Raw genomic sequence first — 18,781 nt, 5'->3', positions numbered from 1 at the left:
AACTTCCCCCTAACATCCAACCTAAATCTTCCCTCTTTTAACTTAAAACCATTTCCCCGTGTCCTGCTATTATCAGCCCTTTCAAAGAGTTTACTCCCCTCCTGGGTGTAAGTTCCCTTCAGGTATTGAAAGGCTGCAATGAGGTCACCCCGCAACCTTCTCTTCTCTAGCTGCACAAGTAACACTCTCTACAGCACTGTACGTATCACATAAAACATGCTTCTGCAGTTCTCACATCATGAGGATCAACATTATGAATAAGCTATTCACTTACAGCTTGAAGCCATTCTACTGGATGAACAGATTGTTCAAAGAAAATAAGTAAACAAATAAAAGACAACCCAATAAACTAAACCTTGCATTAAAAGACCCCTAAAAAGCTGCTTGCAGAATGTAATTGATGGAGAACAATCTGTGCGTAGATAAAGAGAGACATTAAAGAGTCAGAAACAAGGAGGGGAAAATAAAAATAACAAAGAAACAGACAAGAAGAATGTTAGCTTTGCTTTAGGACCTAATGCCACCTGGAGAAACCTCAGAGGTCTATTTAACAGCAAACTGAGGAAAGCAGATCAGCATAAAATCAGACTGCTTCCTACCAGCTGGCTCCAGGACAGCTATAGAGGCATGTGTTGTACCTCTCCCCTGTAGAGGAAAATTAAACTGTTAGCAAGTCTCAGCAAGAAAAATGACTAAGGTAAGTTATAAATTCTGTGGCATCTTGGCAAGATTGTAATATAGGAGCTCTAATAAATCCATGAGATTCTGCCTGAATTGAATGGGATAATTCACAACTCTTACAAACACTGCTCCAGTTCTACCAGCAAGGGCATCGGCTTACACCACAGCTTCTGTTTCCAAGGTTATGTCTGCAACTACTACAAATTATGTGCCTATTAAAAGCATTTGTCAAAAACAAATCCTAGAACTGGCTCAGCCCTTACAGAGAACTGATGACAGCACTACCAAGGTATGGAGTAAAACTGGTTCACTTTCCTACCATTACAGAGACTTGTGGGCTGCAGTGAGACTGCCAAAAACCATACAGATCGGTCTCTTTCCAACCACAAGTTATTACACTCCCCTGCTTATTATTATTCCCTAGAAAGAGGATCTCAGAGGAGATGGGAAGATAAAGATGAGGGAAACAATGTTGGCAACTTTCTGACTTGAAAGGACCAAGCAGTACAGGAAACAGAGAAGGCAATGCCTGTCCCTACCGCTAGCACGTGGTTCCAAGAGATCCAAAACAGTCTCAGAAATAGTAAGGCTTCCTTCATTGAAGGCTGCCAGTTCTTTCAGGTGTGTCTCTGCAAGTAATGTAGTTGCATTCACTGCAGTTAATTTGAAAATAGAAATCACCAAGACACCCCAGTTTGTAAACTGGGAATATTTTCTATATTCAGAAAAAAAAGAAAAAAAAAAAAAACATCTTAGAAGCTGATCTTAAGAAATCTCTTGTGAAATCTTCAGCAGAAGGTAAATAGGATCGGCCATTGCATGACCTAATAGATAGCAGGAAAACTGCTTCATGTCCTGTTTTCACTGATGTTAGGCAAACCAAGAGCATCTTCTTCCTAACAAAGATAACATCTCTCTGAACAGTATGACTCAAAAATGTGCTGAGATCACTTTTTTTTTCTTTTAATTTGAAGCAGCACAGGAAGAGAACATAAACGTAGAGGCTTTCAGTCCTTCAGAGGAAAGGAAATTGAAGCTTCTACAACCAACTATAAATCTAAAACAATCTCTCTTACCTAGCTAATGTTACACTAAATGTTGGAGGTTGTAGAGTAAAATCAGAGTAAGAATGATTCCCTCCTGATACACACAAATTTATATGCTGGTAACAGACATGTCTAGAATGAAATCTGTCCTCCTTTTGTTTATAAGTTCATTTATAAATGCCAAATTTACCAACAAATTGAATCACCACAGCAACTACAACTTGGATTTTACCGCAATATAGAATGGAACACTTTGGCATTCCATTTGTTGAAAGACGTTTACACATTTACACAAAGAAGACTGGATTTATCCGATAACACTGAGATAAGAGGTTCTGTTCCAGCCCCACAGAGGAAAACCTACAAACTACAATTACTTTCTACTGACACTTTATTCAACACTGGATTGAAATAATTGTGATCTGAACCCAAGACCTTTTTTTAAGCAATTATACCACGGACACCATTTTATCTCTCAGTAAAGGACTGCCAGCAGAGCTCGGGGATTACAGCAGCACAACTGCTCCCCTCATTTTATGCCAGATCCTTCTATTTTTCGTTTAGAAATAAACTGTTCTTATAGTAGAAAGAAATGTCTCTCTAATGACTTTCAAGTCACACTGCAAAACACAAGGGAATGTGCAACTCTACTCTTCATTACAGATGCACTCAAGGGAACTTTAGTAAGTCCCTCAAAGACAACAGATTTAAGGTACTTGGGATTTAAGAAAATGATGAATCATGAGACCTTAGCAAGGAGTTTCAGGCACTTCTTCAAGGAAGCACAAACAGAAGTTTCTACATACAGCTGAACAGGATGAACACTGGGGATTTTTATGCTTGCACACAAAATCCCTAACCCATTCTGCCTTGTCACATATAAAATAAGCCCACAGCATCAGAGCAACACTTCTTCTGACAGGTGAATCGTGCACAAACTAGAGGAGATGGTAAGAATTTAATGCCTATGACTGTTGAGGGACTTAGCTTGTCAATGAAAGCTAAAGAAATATCGAGAAGATCTCTACTATGAACAAGCAAACAAATAAGCAGCAGTCTGCTCATACTTCTCTAAGTGCCACAGTCCCTGCAGCCACACATTTTTCCACACAATGAATTAAATAAATTGTATGTGGGCAGAAGGACAAATTGTATTTACAACCATGTTAAAAACATTTGAGAAGTCCAAACTGCAACAATGTAAAACCAAACCACACTTCCACCTGCACTGCCCGAATTATCTGTCATGGCATTCCAAAGAGTGCAAACAAGCTCCCAAATCCACAAACACACCACAAGAATCCAGCAACTGTGAGAAAGCAAGAAATGCAGCCAGAGCATCCTAGATTGACACAAGGCGTGCATTTATATAATCCTTGGCTTTACTAAAGTTGACTACTTACTAAGGAATCCAAATTACACTGATGCGTATAGGTTTTCCTAATTCCCACTTTAAGAAACTCACATTTTTAGTACCAATTTCAGACATCCTCAGAGTAAACAACAATAAGAGCAAAAAAAAAAAAAAACTCCACCACAGCAACACAATGAAATTAGCTGTAAATACTGAGAACATTGCTATAAAAATCAGTTCCTGGGATCTCACGGATCACAATTACTCACAGACCAACATTTGTTAAAAAACACCACGCTAATTTTCAATCATCAACATGCTGCACAAATTTACCAGCCTGTTCATAGTCATTTAAAATGTAATAAAAGTTATAGAGAAAGGCTAAAATAATCTAGCTACAGTGGTAGGAATGCCGTGTTGCAACACTGGAGGCCCGGGTTCGAATCCCCCCTGTGGCGCAAGTGGTAGAAGTGCCGCTCTGCTACACAGAGGCTCGAATCCCGGGAGTTGGACTCGATGATCTCTAAGATCCCTTCCAACCCGCACCAGACTATGATACTATGATACAAACTGATTATCTACCCTGACTTCTAATATTCCCTGATAGCAGCCTGTTCTTTTCTCTACGCCCTTCCTAGAGAACAGAAGTCAAGGAAAAGAAAGAATCTGCACAAGGTAATTTCATAGAAAATAACTGCAGTTTTCTGACTGAACTGCATGGATTAGCAGTCACCAGCACATTCAGCATGCTGAATTATCTTAACAAGTAAACTGGCACCATCATGCAAAATGCATCTGAAAGTAACAGCAGCAAATCATTCACCTGCTACTAATAAATGTGAGTACACTCAGGTTTGGGAAACTATGCTATCTGTACTCTAATAAAATAATACAAAAAATATTTGTACTCACAGTAAATATTCGCCTTCCAGTCCGATCAAAAGTTACACAGTATACAGAAGATAAGTGTCCTAAAATTCGTTTATGCATCTTCATATGTTGATAGACTGCGGTTGGGACAAGGCGTTCAAGTCTGTATTTTCCATTCAGTTTTCTTGAGAATAAGGTATCCACTACCAAATGGGGAAAGAAAAAAGAAAAGAGATTTATATTGGGTTCATAAGCCATAACACACCTCAGAAGGGAAAGTTCATTTCAGCGCTGCATAACTGGTCACATGAATACCTTACTATATTAATTCTCTCCATTTATCATCACAGGGGAAAAATATTAACACAAAAGCAGCCTATGATACAAATATCCAAAAAAGTACTAAAGTGCAAAGCAAAGCATGAAGATAAAGTACACCAAACCTAATATAGGCTAATTATAGGTGCTTACAGTGAGAGCGGGGCAGGTCTCTTCTCACTGGTGACAAGTGACAGGACGAGGGGAAATGGCCTCAAGTTGTGCCAGGGCAAGTTTAGGTTGGATATTAGGAAGAACTTCTTCACAGAAAAGGTAGTTAGGTACTGGAATAGGCTCCCCAGGGAGGTGGTTGAATCGCCATCCCTGGATGTGTTTAAGAGCCGTTTGGATGTGGTGCTCAGGGATATGATTTAGTGTAGTGTTGTTAGAGTTAGGGTACTATGGTTAGGCTGCGGTTGGACTTGATGATCTTTGAGGTCTTTTCCAACCTGAGTAATTCTATGATTCTATGATTCTTCTGGAAAGTTTTGATTTTGACTATTTTTTCCCCTCGAGTTATAAGGAGGTCCAGAAACCTTTGTTGTAACAAGATGGAAATCTCCATTCAAAATAAATGTCACTGTTCCCAATTTTAAACTGCTATTCATACAATGATAAAGCAACAGAGTATAGTGTTTGAATGCACGGACATACACACATACATGCCAAACAGTTCTCCATGTTGTTACCAGAGCAAAGAAAAAAATGGCAACATACTTTATATTTCATACAACTGCAGCCAGCAATATGCAAGAAGTAAAAAACTAATGCCCAGCAGTATCCACAGCATCATACGTGAAAACAAAGACCCATCACTTCCAAAACAGGCAGTTGCTATTGTCATTACTACTCTGGTTAGGCATTCCTTACTCTGGACCAAGGTAATGCCTGTACTAGTGAAGTAAGCAGAATCAGGGCATGGGCATGGGTCTGGGCACTCAATAACCTTCACTCATTAGCATCAACTGTCTACAAGCCTCTTGTATTGCCTGGCTTGGCCCAGGTAAATGAGACCAAAGTTCATGAGTCAGCACAGGTCAAACTTCATTCAAACTGGATAGCAGCTGCTCTACACAGGAGCAAAAGCACTTAGTGGTATGGATAACTGCCAAGCCTACTGGCTTTAGGCCATGAGAACAGCCCTGAAACATTTAGTTTACTGCATATGTAGCCTAAGGATTCCTTTTCCTTGTTTAAAACGCTTTGTGAAGGAGCAGGATCAGTAGCTGTAGAGTGAAGCACCAACTCAATGGGCCACTACTGCCTTAAGGCTCTGCTATAACCTCTTCACCCTGCTCTCAAACAAGAAGAAGATGCAGCTGCATTTGCTTTATAACAAAGCTTTCCTTGCCAAAAGTCTACTTCAGAACAGCACGAAACCCAGATTAGCTCAGTCACGAGATAAATCCAGTTTCTGCTTCCGAAACATCAACAGTAAAAAGACATCCCACATCCACCACAAAGAATAAAACAAAGAAAGGTATTTGTCACAACAATAAAGCGATCTTACACAATCTCAGCCTATTCAGAAATTACCTTTTATTTGCTCTTAATACAAGATGATTCTTGCTTGGAAATCGGCTTTTACAGCAATGCCTTCAAATGAATTCATAGCTCACATAACAGAAAATTTAAGCTAGGAGTTTAATCTGCAGATATGTTCTGTCAGTAAATTTAAAAACAAGTGGATTCTTTAACATTAAGCAACCGACAAACTCATTCAAGCATTTTACTTCTAACATCTGAATTTATGGAAAACTCTACAAACATAACAGATCAATTTCAAGATTACATATATATATAATTTCAATCTTTATACATATATATATATATCTACACGTATATATAAAACTTGAATATATATATATCTTGAAATTATATATGTTGTATGTATATATGTATGTATATGTTAATTTAATTATCTCCATTAGTGAATAAACAGAGCCTAAGCCAATATTTCTGCTGGTATTCTTGTTGCTGTCAAATAGTGATAGGCAGCTTGCTACAAGTTCACAGATCTCTGGGGAACTCAACAGATGAAGTGTCCCCAGTTTAGCAACTATCAGCCTACTGCAAAACAGGAGCAGCACACAGTGACAATGGAAATGAGGAAAGCAAGCCTCACAGATTTGCATTGACCCAAATTTATATTAAAAAATAAATATATAAAAATCACATTACCATTTAAAAATAATTTTAATGTTCCTCAATTCCCTCAATACAGTCGTCCATTTAACTACACTTGTGTTTAAGAGACGTCTGAATGTGGTGCTCAGGGATATGAATTAGCAGAGGGTTGTTAGAGTTAGGGTACTATGGTTAGGCTGCGGTTGGACTTGATGATCTTCAAGGTCTTTTCCAACCTGAGTAATTCTATGATTTACATATTTTGGCCCAAATGTTTATGGCTCCACTGTGACACCTGCCCACCTTGTTAGCAGAGGAAGCACTGCTTTTTCCCTTCAGAGTACAGGCATAAAATGAAAGAAAAATAACCTCATCTTATGCAGCAGAACGGTAAAGCTGATTTTTCCGGTGCAAGTCAAGGTAAGAGAGGCTACCAACTGTTAATTATAGCGCCTTTGTACTAATTATAGGTCTTCAAGTTAAAGGAGCAGTTCCTCATATTTGACTTTACCATCTGCCAGGCCTTGTATAGTCCTTAAGCTACTCTAGCTCAATTTTTGCTGTAGAGAAGATTGATTTTAGAAACTCCTGTACAGAAGTCACTCCTGCAACTCTCATTTGAGCTCCACTAGCAGTTTTCTGCTTCTGCTTCGGTTCTGCTTGGCCTCACACAATTGAGTCAACATGAGCAAAGGTGATGATTCAATCACAGGAAGAGGGACAATGCATTGGCAGTTGAACAGCTGCAGTGGGAGCCACATGCAGTACATAACCAGCTAAGAAAACGATATAAGCTTTATCCAAGGAACACTTTAGAGAGCACTGTGTCAACCCAGAGAAGAAAGAAAGGTTTGATGCAAGAACAAAGCTACACATTAGAAGCTGTTTGGCTTTTCATTACTGGAAGGGCACTGTGAAGTATATACTACACAAATAAATGCCACCCAATGCCTGGCTAACTAAGGAAGTTAAAATTATCTTAGCTCTGTATGCCTCTTGTACCCATGAACAAGATTGATCTCTGTTAAGAAAAAAAATAAGTCACAGATGTGACTACTACTAACTGCTACCACAGAATCGCAGCTTGGCTGAGATTGGGACTTCTGGAAGACACCAGGGTCCAAATCCTTGCTCAAGTAGGGACACCAGAGCAGTGTGTCCATGACTCAGCCCAGTTGGGTTTTGAGTATCACTAAGGACAGTGTCTTAGTTTCAGCTGGAACAGAACTGTTTTCTTCAAACCAGAGTGTTTGGTATGATACCATGTTTTGGTTCTAGGAGAAAAACAATATTGATAACACACACCAGTGTTTATAGTTGCTGCTAGGCAGCACTGTACAGAGCCAAGGCCATTCTCAGCAAAGTACCCAAGGAGCTGGGAGGGAACAGAATTAGGACAACTGACTTAAACTAGCCAAAGGCAAATTCCATATAATATTACATCAAGCAGAAGTGAGGGGAGTGAGCAAACGACTGTGTGGTACTGAGCCTCCTGCTGGGTTAAACCACAACGGGTGAAAACTTCACAACCTCCCCAAACAATCTGTGGTCAACATCATAGTGAATAAAAGTTTCCTGATGTTTAGATAGAACCTCTTGTGTTCTGGTTTGTGTCCACTGCCTCCTGAGCACCAGAGTAAAGTCCCACTTAGGTATTAATACACACTGACAAGATCCCTCTGAGTCTTCTCCAGGCTGTCTGCAGTCTTCTCCCAGCTCTCTCAGCTTCCCCTTGTAGGAGAAACATTCCAGTCCCTTCATCAACTTCACAGCCCCGTACTGGACCTCTTTCCAATGCAATTCTCTCTTACATTCAAACCAAATACAGCACTCCAGTCATGGCCTCCTCAGTGCTGAGTAGTGAGAAAGGATCACCCCTTGGTGAAGTCATACTTTGCCTAATATAGCCAAGAACACTGTAAGCCTTCTTAGCAGAAAGAACACACTGCTGACTCACATTCAACTCTGTGTCCATCGGGACCCACAGGTCCTTTTCTGCGAGGCTGTTTTCCAGCTGGGTAATCCCAGGACATCCTAGTTCCTGCCTAGCTGTAGGACTCTACACTTCTTGTTTGTCAGTAAGAAAGTTACAACATTAAACTGCCCATGGTCTGGATGGATGTACGCTCCACTGGGTGAAGCACTGGCTGGATGGCCAGGCCCAAAGAGTTGTGGTCAATGGAGTTGAATCCAGTTGGCGGCCGGTCATGAGCGGTGTCCCCCAGAGCAAAACCAGGCAGATATCTTGATCAGCCAGGAAACATATTCATCATCAGAAGGGAATGAGCAGCCAGTCTCACTCAGGTCTTCACAAATGAATAACCAGCTTCCCTAAGAGCTCTGAACTCAGAACTTCCAGCTTTGGCTCTGAGCTTTTTTTAGCAGGTCCTGAAAGTTACTTTAAAAAAGTTCCTTTTCTTCTTCTGCATCCACGAATGTCTTTATGGGTATTTACCAAAACAAAAGAATTATAGAGTGGCTTCCATGGGAAGAGACCTTAAAGATCATTGAGTGCCAATTCTCCTTTTTGATTTTAATTAAACACAGAGACGTTATTCGTTACACAAGTTTTGGTTTTCCATTACATTCTAGACATATACTGTAGATTTCTGGTGAAGTAAGTATTTGTACAGATGTATTTTAACTGCATATAAAAGTTATCTATAGGGCTGCTGGCATAATGTAGAAAAACATTTAATACTAAAGAAAATAATAACAGTATCACGATTGCATTGGTTCCTCACGCCAGGAAATGAACAAATATAGCTACGTGTTCAGTAATACGTAAATAAAGGAAAAATCCTCCATGAGACAGACAGACTTCTTTTCCATTCCCCAGTCATTAGTGGGCTCACCAACTGAAATATATGCGGCCTGAAGAATAAGTTTCCAAACAGCAAACACGTAAAACACAGCCTTACGGGAATTTACTTAAGAATAATTTCAATTTATGAATTAAGTCTTATTCCAACTCCCGGTTTCACTATAAGGATTGAACTAAAATAGGATTAATCAAAAGCACATACTTTAACACACAGGTCTGAATCAAACATTCAAAAAAATAGTTGAAAATACACAGCTACCAGCACTTATTTTGATGTTCGGAAGAGGAAATTACTGGTCATGAAAAAAGCGGTACGTTGAATTTACTGTAATTTTACAGATATTCAGCGCTCTGCAAAAGTTTCCATAAGAATAACATTTACTTAGAAAGCCCTACTTCTTCTTCCATAAAAAGAGTCTGAGAGTTATTTCTCCTAACGGTTAACTTCTGTACATGGCATTTGTATAACTTCCTTTGATACCTAACTGGCAGGCTTCATACACCAGCCTTGTCCCTTGAAAAAATACACACAGAATCACAGAATTATCAAGGTTGGAAAAGACCTAGAAGATCATCTAGTCCAACCATTACCAATACTTCCCAGCTAAATCATATTCATCAACACAACATCCAAACGTTTCTTGAACACTCCCATGGTCGGTGACTCCACTACCTACTGGGCAGTGTATTCCAATGCCTGACTACCCTTTCCGAGAATGCACACAGTGCATTAAGTTACAGTACAAAGTTACACAGTGCCTTCTGCACTAATTTTTTCTTCAAGCATGTTTCAGTACATATGCCAAGTATAGAGGCAGTTCAGAAAATCACTACCAAGGAAACCTGTGCTATCAGACAGCTCTGTCCTCCACACACCTTGCAGGTAAGGCTGCTCACTTAGCCCAAGATTTTCCAACTTTCAGTGTTCAAGACAATGCACACACACTTGAGATGGGAAATATTCAACAACAGGCGTTTCTTCCCCCACATCTAGAATACAACATGGAAACAATTCTTTATAACTAAATACTAAAATGATATCTGTAAAGAGAATCTTGTTGAATGGATGTAGGTTTTAAGAGAACTGCCTCAAGCCACCAATACATTTACTAGTCGAGGAAGTTTTGAAAACTTAGCTCTAAATACCCACCAAAGCCATGTTCTTTTAAGGCCTTCAAATAACAAGTCCACTAGAACACTAAATACTTTGCCATCTGACCATATCAATGTTGGCAGTGCTCAACCTCAAAAGCTTCTTAGCTGCAGCATATTTCTACTTCAGCTGTAAGACAAAACCATAATCTTCTGGCTGAAGTGTAATTTTATTAAACCCAATTCTTCAACATTAGAAATAATCTAAGCATCCAAATTGAGCTCTATCCCTGTCCACAGAAACCTTACTGTTACCTTACTGGGTAACAACATTCCACCACCAAGAGTTCCAGCTTCCCAAAACTGCTACAGCGAGTTACCACATTGAGCATACCTGAATAGCACCCAGCTATGCATTTCTACATTGTTACTTAGTATCTCTCCAATGTATCCTTCCACACTCTGTTTTTGCCAAGTCAGAAACCTCTGTTTAAACAGCAGCCCATCTTTTATCAGCGACGTGCAGCATCTCAAACTGAAAATTGCTTTAACAACTTAACTTCAGGTTCGCCCAGAAACCTGCTGCTACTGCAATATTTACTCCTCAAGGCATCTCAACTCATTCAGTCACCTTTAAGTTTCCCAGGTTCCTTAATTTCCAAGTGTTAAAAAAAAAGTGCCCGTACAACTAAAAAGGAGCTCTGGATTGCATTGTAACACTGCTGCTGCTAATGAAATCTATAGAAAGCTTCTAGGGAATGTATGTTTGTTCCCCCCTTGTCTCCCCACCGCCCCACATACACACACACACTTAGAGGTCAAATGATGTTTAACTAATCATGCGCTTAAACAGCTTTCAGGAAACAAGGTGTAAATTAGCCTGTTCAAGGCACACCTTAGAATTAGAAGCTTGATCTACTCTGAAGCCTTGGTAGATTTACTGAATATGCTTTTCTGCATGTTCAGCTACACACGATATGGAAAAAAAAGGCCACTCCCTGACTAAACCAATATTACTGGTAGCAATATATATTGTGTTTTGACAGTTTTTCTTCCTACGGGTAGTTTTAACACAGAACAAAATACCACCTTAAATAAAGCTTAAAAAAGTAACTAATGATATACATATTATATATAGTATATATATGCATATGCACGATTCACGATGAAACACAACAAACTAAAGCAGACCCATGAAATTAGTAATTGGACCAAGGAGCAGAAATGATCACTCACAGAATCACAGAATGACCTGGGTTGGAAGGGACCTCAAGGATCATGTAGTTCCAACCCCCCTGCCTGGCAGGGCCACCAAACATACACATTTACTAGATCAGGTTGCCCAGGGCCCCGTCCAACCTGGTCTTGAACACCTCCAAGGACGGGGCATCCACAACCTCCCTGGGCAGCCTGTTCCAGGGCCTAACCACTCTCCTAGTGAAGAACTTCCCCCTAACATCCAACCTAAATCTTCCCTCTTTTAACTTAAAACCATTTCCCCATGTCCTGCTATTGTCAGCCCCTTCTTGTCACCCTCCTACAGGACACTCACAGCTTTCCAAAGAACATCATCACCAGTCTGTGTGACTTATTCTTTCTCTCCAACAACAGGTAAAACCTGGACAGCATGGTCTACAAGTTGGTCTACTGCACAAATTATTTACCTCCTGACAGCATTATTATACCTTAAACAACATGAGGTTTATTTGTACGTATTCACTGTTGAAATGTAATTTATTCAGCCATATGCTTCAACAAGAAAAATATCTGGCTTCGGAGCAGAACTGGCACGTACATTTACAATATGTATTTTTTTCCATATACAAATGTGCAAATATGACCAGTTATTAAGTACTAATACTCAGTGCAAGGAATATAATGCAAACAAGGACAAAGAGAACTGCTACTTAGCACTCATCATTACTACTATTAATTACCCTGGGAGTCAAGTTGTACAGTGCCAATGCCTTAATAAAACTGACTTACCTATACTAGGTGGACTGCCATAGTTCACAGGCGACTCCGGAGGCCTCCCGCAGTGTAACGCAGCAAGAGCAGACCCCTTCCACACAACATGTTTGCAACCTGTTTTAGAAGAATTACACAAAGAATGGAGACCAGGATTTTCCCAGGCAGTAACGCAGAACAGGCACGAAATAGCAAGAATTCTCAAAGCTCTCACACAGTTTTCATACTTTTGTTTGTACGAAGCAAAGACTGTCTGCCAGCTCCTAATAACGTCTGCACTCCAGGGACGCTCTGGGGGATTTCTTGCTCTAGAAGTGGTCCTAGTCGATGACATATTTGAAGCAAGTGATCGGGTGCCAAGTGTCGGTAATATTTCACCTGTTACACGAAAGAGGAAGCAAAACATTTGATAAAGAAAAGTGTAATATTTCTGAAGAATTAATAAGCTTTTTTTTTTTTTCCAGATTATTACACAAATTCATATAGTATAATTTTCTTTAGAAGATAAAAACACATAATGACCTTTAAGTACAATAACTCATTCCAGCCGGTCCTAATTAAATTTGCTATTCAAACTATGCTACTCGTAGAGAGAACTGTTGGCATTTATTACTGTAACTTTAAAATACAGTTGTTCGTAGACTAATAAGCTCCTTTATAACAATGAAAAAATGTAATACTGAATTTGTTCTTATACATTTAATTATCTGTCTGGTCAATTTCAATTACCATAACATGAGATTAAGAAAAGGTCTCTAAGGAACACAATATTTACAAAATTACTGAAAGGTTGGAATACACTGAATATGTAACATAGCTCTGTTGAAAACCCACTGGACATAATGGCATTCAACTCACCAAGTTTGTAAGGCATTACTGAAGCTCAACAATTTGCCTTGTTTCTTTGTTTTAATTAAAAAAGATTTAAAGCATCTAAACCAAAAACTTCAGGAACTCAGAAACTGTTGTTTAACACAGGAATACACACATCAGCCACAACCACTTTCTGTCACTGCTCAGAGTTTTCAGCTGCTCAGACCCAAAACAAGCTCCTATTCTCAGCAGCAGATCCCCTGGCCACTTGACTACAACACCAAAACAATATTGACAGCCCAGATCATTCTCTTCTGATCCATAATTATGATAGAAGTGCCGCTCTGCTACACAGAGGCTCGAATCCCAGGGGTTGGACTCGATGATCTCTAAGGTCCCTTCCAACCCGCACAAGACTGTGATACTGTGATAATTATAGATCCCCTGCAACACCACCACATATAACTTAACATAAAAGTCTCAAAGTATATGACAACAGTAAGATGCTATGAACCACAAAGCTCTCTGTTGGACATTTAAAAATATTTCTTCTCAAGTTATTGCCAGTCTAAAAAACAGAAAAGAACATTTAAACCAGTAAAATGAAGAGGGAGAATGAGAACCGCATCCTCAGCTCTAGTGTGGGATCTGGCACACAGTAGTTAGTCGTTCACCCAGCCTGAGGCATGTCTTCACAGCACTACTTAGCACAAAAAAAACTTGTGACACTGTGTTACTCTTCAACTACAGAAGGCCATGACTGACACTTCAGGCAGACGGACCCTTCTGCACTGCAATTAATAGGAATATACCTGGTTCTTTATCAAACAAGCTCCCATCTCGCTGACACGCTGCAGTCACTTCAGCTATTCCAACAGTTTGCTAACACACAGACTGCTCGTGTGTGAAGCCCTGGAAAAGCTCTGCTCATACCTGTAATTGCCACCACCCCATGCTCTGAGTGACAGACGAAAAGCGCTCTCTTTTGCCACCCCTCCTGTCAATTACATTTCCCTTGCAGAAGGCCTGAATTTACCTTACGATTACATGATCTACAAAATTCACACAGGTTAAAAACTAAAACGAAAAAGGCTTCTCTTGAAAAACATTGGAAATTATTTAAGAAGTACTTGAACGTTACAGCTGATCGTACAGATTAGTTCATTGGAGTAAATTCAATGACATCAGACGGGCACTCGTAAAAGAGACAAAAAATAATCCGCAGCGCTCAGAACTTGCTATTCTGATTCATTTTCCTTATCAATAACATGCAAATGAAACTCGCTTCTCTTTACTCAGAGAAGGAGGAATCACAGTCAGAACACACGCTTGAGTGCCCCAGAATATTAGAATAGCTGCAAGGAGTGACAAAGCCATGCACGGTTCCTGCCATCAGCAGCCCGGATCTATTTCCTTCGCTTTTATTCTCCTTCGCTCCTATCAGAAAGAGCACAAACCCAACAAATACAGCCCTTTGTACAAGAGCTCTCTGCAGCCAGACCTCATGTCTGTGGAATCCAAACTTGTCTCCCGAAGACTAACAATTAGCGATGGTTTTCATCTGACCACCAGCATTAACCTCCCCGTGCAATGCAGTTGCCATTTTATCCCGCTCAACACCCTTCATTTTTACACATCCTTGGAAGTGCACAAAATCTCGGGCAAATGAAGCAAATCAGTTTTGACACGTTCCAAAACTACAGCTAGCTTGGATCTTGAGTCATATGTCTCATGATTTGTCAGAAGCCATGTGTTCAGTTTTTCTTGTTTTCTTGCAGAAAGAAGGCAGGCTCAATTCCTTATGCAGTTGTTTTGAATCATAGAATTACCCAGGTTGGAAAAGACCTTGAAGATCATCAAGTCCAACCGCAGCCTAACCAGTACCCTAACTCTAAAAACCCTACACTAAATCATAACCCTGAGTACCACATCCAAACGGCTCTTAAACACATCCAGGGATGGCGATTCAACCACCTCCCTGAAATAAGGGAGCTCTTCATCTTTAGCAGGTACAATCTCAAAACAAACCTTTTATCCACACTGCAGCATCCTTGTCTAAGCCCATTTGTGTGATAGCAGCTAGTGCCGCCAAGCAGAGCTGCGCTGCTTCTAACATTTCCCTAACAATCGGTTTGCCACCAAGCAGCGCTTGCACCCAGCTCATTAACAAAGCAACACAATACCAAGAGAGCTGTGTGCTGAAATAAAATAAGAATAATAAGTCGAATGAAAAGCACGGGTCCATTTAACACTTGCAAGTTCCAGGAAGTTTATAAAAAATTCAGGAATCTTATGCAGTCTACACACAGCTCTTATTTTCCTATATAAGAGGAAAGTATATATATATATATACATACATACATATATATATTCTGCGTATGTAAGACTGAACATGCACAAGAATGGTATTATTGTAGAAAAAGGCAGAGTAAGCTTCATTTCAATGTACAATCTGCGGAGATAAGAATCTCGTGTCATTGCAAGTGTTATTTACTCACTCCCTTCCCTTTCCTCCTTCTACGAAGATGCAAAGGAAGGGACTTCATTTATTTAAATCACACAGAATCACAGAACTGTAGGGGTTGGAAGGGACCTCTAGAGATCATCGAGTCCAACCCCCCTGCCAAAGCAGGCTCCCTACACCACATCACACAGGTAGGTGTCCAGGTGGGTCTTGAATATCTCCAGGTAAGGAGACTCCACCACCTCCCTGGGCATATTAAAACATAATATTAAAGTTTTCTCTGGGTGAAAACTTCTTTCTTCTCCTTCAGGAAAAAGAAAAGAATCCTCTTTTACCACTACTAATTTGTTAATGTGACAATTAAAATTACAGTAGAAACCCAAAATGAAGAAGTGCTTAAACACAGAAATTCATCTTCCTTTCTGGTAAACCATGAAAAGAAGCGAAACCGACGCCAAATATTCCTACTGCCCTCAGAGAGAGAGGGGGGAAACCAAGAAAAAATAAAGACTTTGAAATCAAATTTAAGTGACCAACAAGGAAATTAAATCACTTTTTAAAAGGATGCTTTACAGCTTTGTCGGAAATAGAAAAGCTCATGACAAGCCAATAGGATGATGGAAAGTCACATTCAACTCAAGAGTGGAGAAAGCAGAAGCAGGGAAAAAGCCATGACAGATGTACAAGTACTTACGATTCATGCAGCTTTAAGCTAAAGCAGACTGGACTACAAACACAAATCTTCAAATCTGATGTCGAAATGGTGATGTCAGACAGTAAATAAACAGCGGGGATATTTTTTACTGCCGGCCACACCTCGATGAAATCCCAGCTGGTTTCTTTCCTCCTCCTACCAGTATTTCTGCAATATTTAACTCTGAATGCATAAGATTGGTATTTGTAAGGAGAATAACAAGCTAACTCGTTTCTGTCATTATCCTGTCATGTTTCTTAAACATCATCATAACGTGAATTCTGTTAGTGCAAAAAAATTCAGCTTTTAATTATGATCAATGTTTTCTATGCCATTACAAAGCATTACGTTCAGCTTCGCCCCTCGCCTCCCTACCCCAGCTCCACTTAAGGCACAAGAACAGCAGGGGAACACACAGCACACAGCACCAATTGCGACTGACACTCAAAGCACGGTTACCTTCCAAGCAGGCCTAAGTGCTCATCGTTTCATTCTGCATGACACTGCAGAATAATTTAACATCCGAGTCACAACGAATGAAGCAACAGCATCACAATTTAACTCCTTAGTCAGATTGGTAATGCATAATGCAGCCAAACGCAGCCACATGCCAACTCCTTCAGACATCAGCTAAATGATAACCCCATCCCGGACTCTCCCCTGAGCACTGCACGCACTGAAACATCTTAGTATCATTGTAGTCTCGTGCGGGTTGGAAGGGACCTTAGAGATCATCAAGTCCAACCCCCGGGATTCGAGCCTCCTGTGTAGCAGAGCGGCACTTCTACCACTTGCGCCACAGGGGCACACATCCCCTAAAGTACAGTTGCTTTCCCCCCACGCCAACAGTTAATGTGCTTAATGATAAGTTTAATTGTACATCTTTCCAAAGATATATTTCCACACCAGGACAACAATAAAATCTGCCAGTCAGCTACTTTGACCTCAAGATGCGAGTTGAATCTCACCAAAACCAGCATTCAGCCCAGTCTCAATGATTCTGCTATGTAGCACATTACTCAAAACAAGCTCCAAATGGAATTCCAGTAATTGCTGCACTATATCTGACCATCGGTCAAACTGAATACCCCAATACAACCGCTCGCTACTGCCTCAGCACCATAACGTCAGGAAATGCAGGAACGTGTCCTTACATTTCTCTGGATCGCTCTGATTTCTGAGAGGGGCAGCTTGGACAGAAAACAGGACACAGAGGTACAAAGTGGAGAATTATTAGCCCACAGCGTTCTTGTTTCTCACATACTTCCCAATTACGCGCGATCTCACAAGATACAGCTCCCGTCAGTAATCACTGCAAAACGTGCATTATTTTAACACACACAACTTCTAGTGAAATAAACAGACCTTGATGAAAAACCACCCACTCCAAGAAAACATGACCTGCTATTCAACAACTTCATGCTGACTTCAAAAGGGCTGACAATAGCAGGACACGGGGAAATGGTTTTAAGTTGAAAGAGGGAAGATTTAGGTTGGATGTTAGGGGGAAGTTCTTCACTAGGAGAGTGGTTAGGCCCTGGAACAGGCTTCCCAGGGAGGTTGTGGATGCCCCGTCCTTGGAGGTGTTCAAGACCAGGTTGGACAGGGCCCTGGGCAACCTGATCTAGTAAATGTGTATGTTTGGTGGCCCTGCCAGGCAGGGGGGTTGGAACTACATGATCCTTGAGGTCCCTTCCAACCCGGGTCATTCTGTGTGATTCTGTGATTCTGTGCTTTTAATAGGTGAGGTCAGAGGATATGTCCAACTGTATGTCTGTACACTGTCACGTATGTCAGCACTGTATGTCCAACAGCAGTGCTGAAAATGAAATCAAAATCCTCACTAAGGACCACAGTCATCTCACAGGTTTCCTTACCACTAATTCTAAATCTTCCAGACCACCCTCCAAAATACTTTCTTCAAAATACTGTTACTAACTAGAATTAGGCATCAGTACAGCTATTGGATTCAGTGCCAGTTTTCTTCTTCCTCCCCGTTCCTCTGAATACCTTCACAGTGCAGGATTCCCTGAAGAAATGAATCACTTAGTGCTCGGTTTCTTCTTGGTTACTTATTAAGAAACCAATTACTAAACAGCAACCATACCGCTGCCTGAAACGCTTTGCTGTGTCACAAACAATGAAGTTCAGTGTCAGTGTACAGTGCCAACGTCCCAGTCCCACAGATCCTCTTTCTGTTTACTCTAAGGTGCACGAAGTAAAAGAGATCGAACACTGAAACAGCCTAAAAATAAACTGTCATTTTCACTTTGAATCACATACAGTATTTGAGGGCAGGGGAAGAGGAAGTGGCAGATGCCAGCAAAACAGTAACAAACATTTCTGAGAACAACACAGCACGCCGACCTGCCTACAAAACCCATGGCACTGCCATCCTACTGCATGTCAGTTCTCTGCCTTCTCCCTCCTCAACCATCATCGACATGAATGAAATTGTAGCTCAACAGAGGGGAGAAAAATAAAAAATAAATAAATAAATCACAGTTGTGTGGGTTTAAATGAGAATGAA

General features: G+C 40.4%; 1 protein-coding gene across 2 annotated transcripts in view; it reads right to left on the bottom strand.

Moving 5' to 3' along the window:
- PHIP (pleckstrin homology domain interacting protein) overlaps positions 1–18,781 on the bottom strand; it is a 98,320-nt gene that overhangs the window by 74,096 nt on the left and 5,443 nt on the right. For both annotated transcript variants that reach the window (XM_015859017.2, XM_015859018.2), the window contains exons 5-7: positions 12,508–12,658; positions 12,299–12,397; positions 3,994–4,154 (exon numbers count right to left, since the gene is read on the bottom strand). In XM_015859017.2, the coding sequence (XP_015714503.1) occupies positions 3,994–4,154; positions 12,299–12,397; positions 12,508–12,658 (411 nt within the window). The remainder of the gene's footprint in view (positions 1–3,993; positions 4,155–12,298; positions 12,398–12,507; positions 12,659–18,781) is intronic.

This window comes from Coturnix japonica, chromosome 3 (assembly GCF_001577835.2).
Source record: "Coturnix japonica isolate 7356 chromosome 3, Coturnix japonica 2.1, whole genome shotgun sequence".
In the NCBI taxonomy this organism is placed as follows: domain Eukaryota; kingdom Metazoa; phylum Chordata; class Aves; order Galliformes; family Phasianidae; genus Coturnix; species Coturnix japonica.
This window is presented reverse-complemented; position numbering and strand designations above follow the sequence as displayed.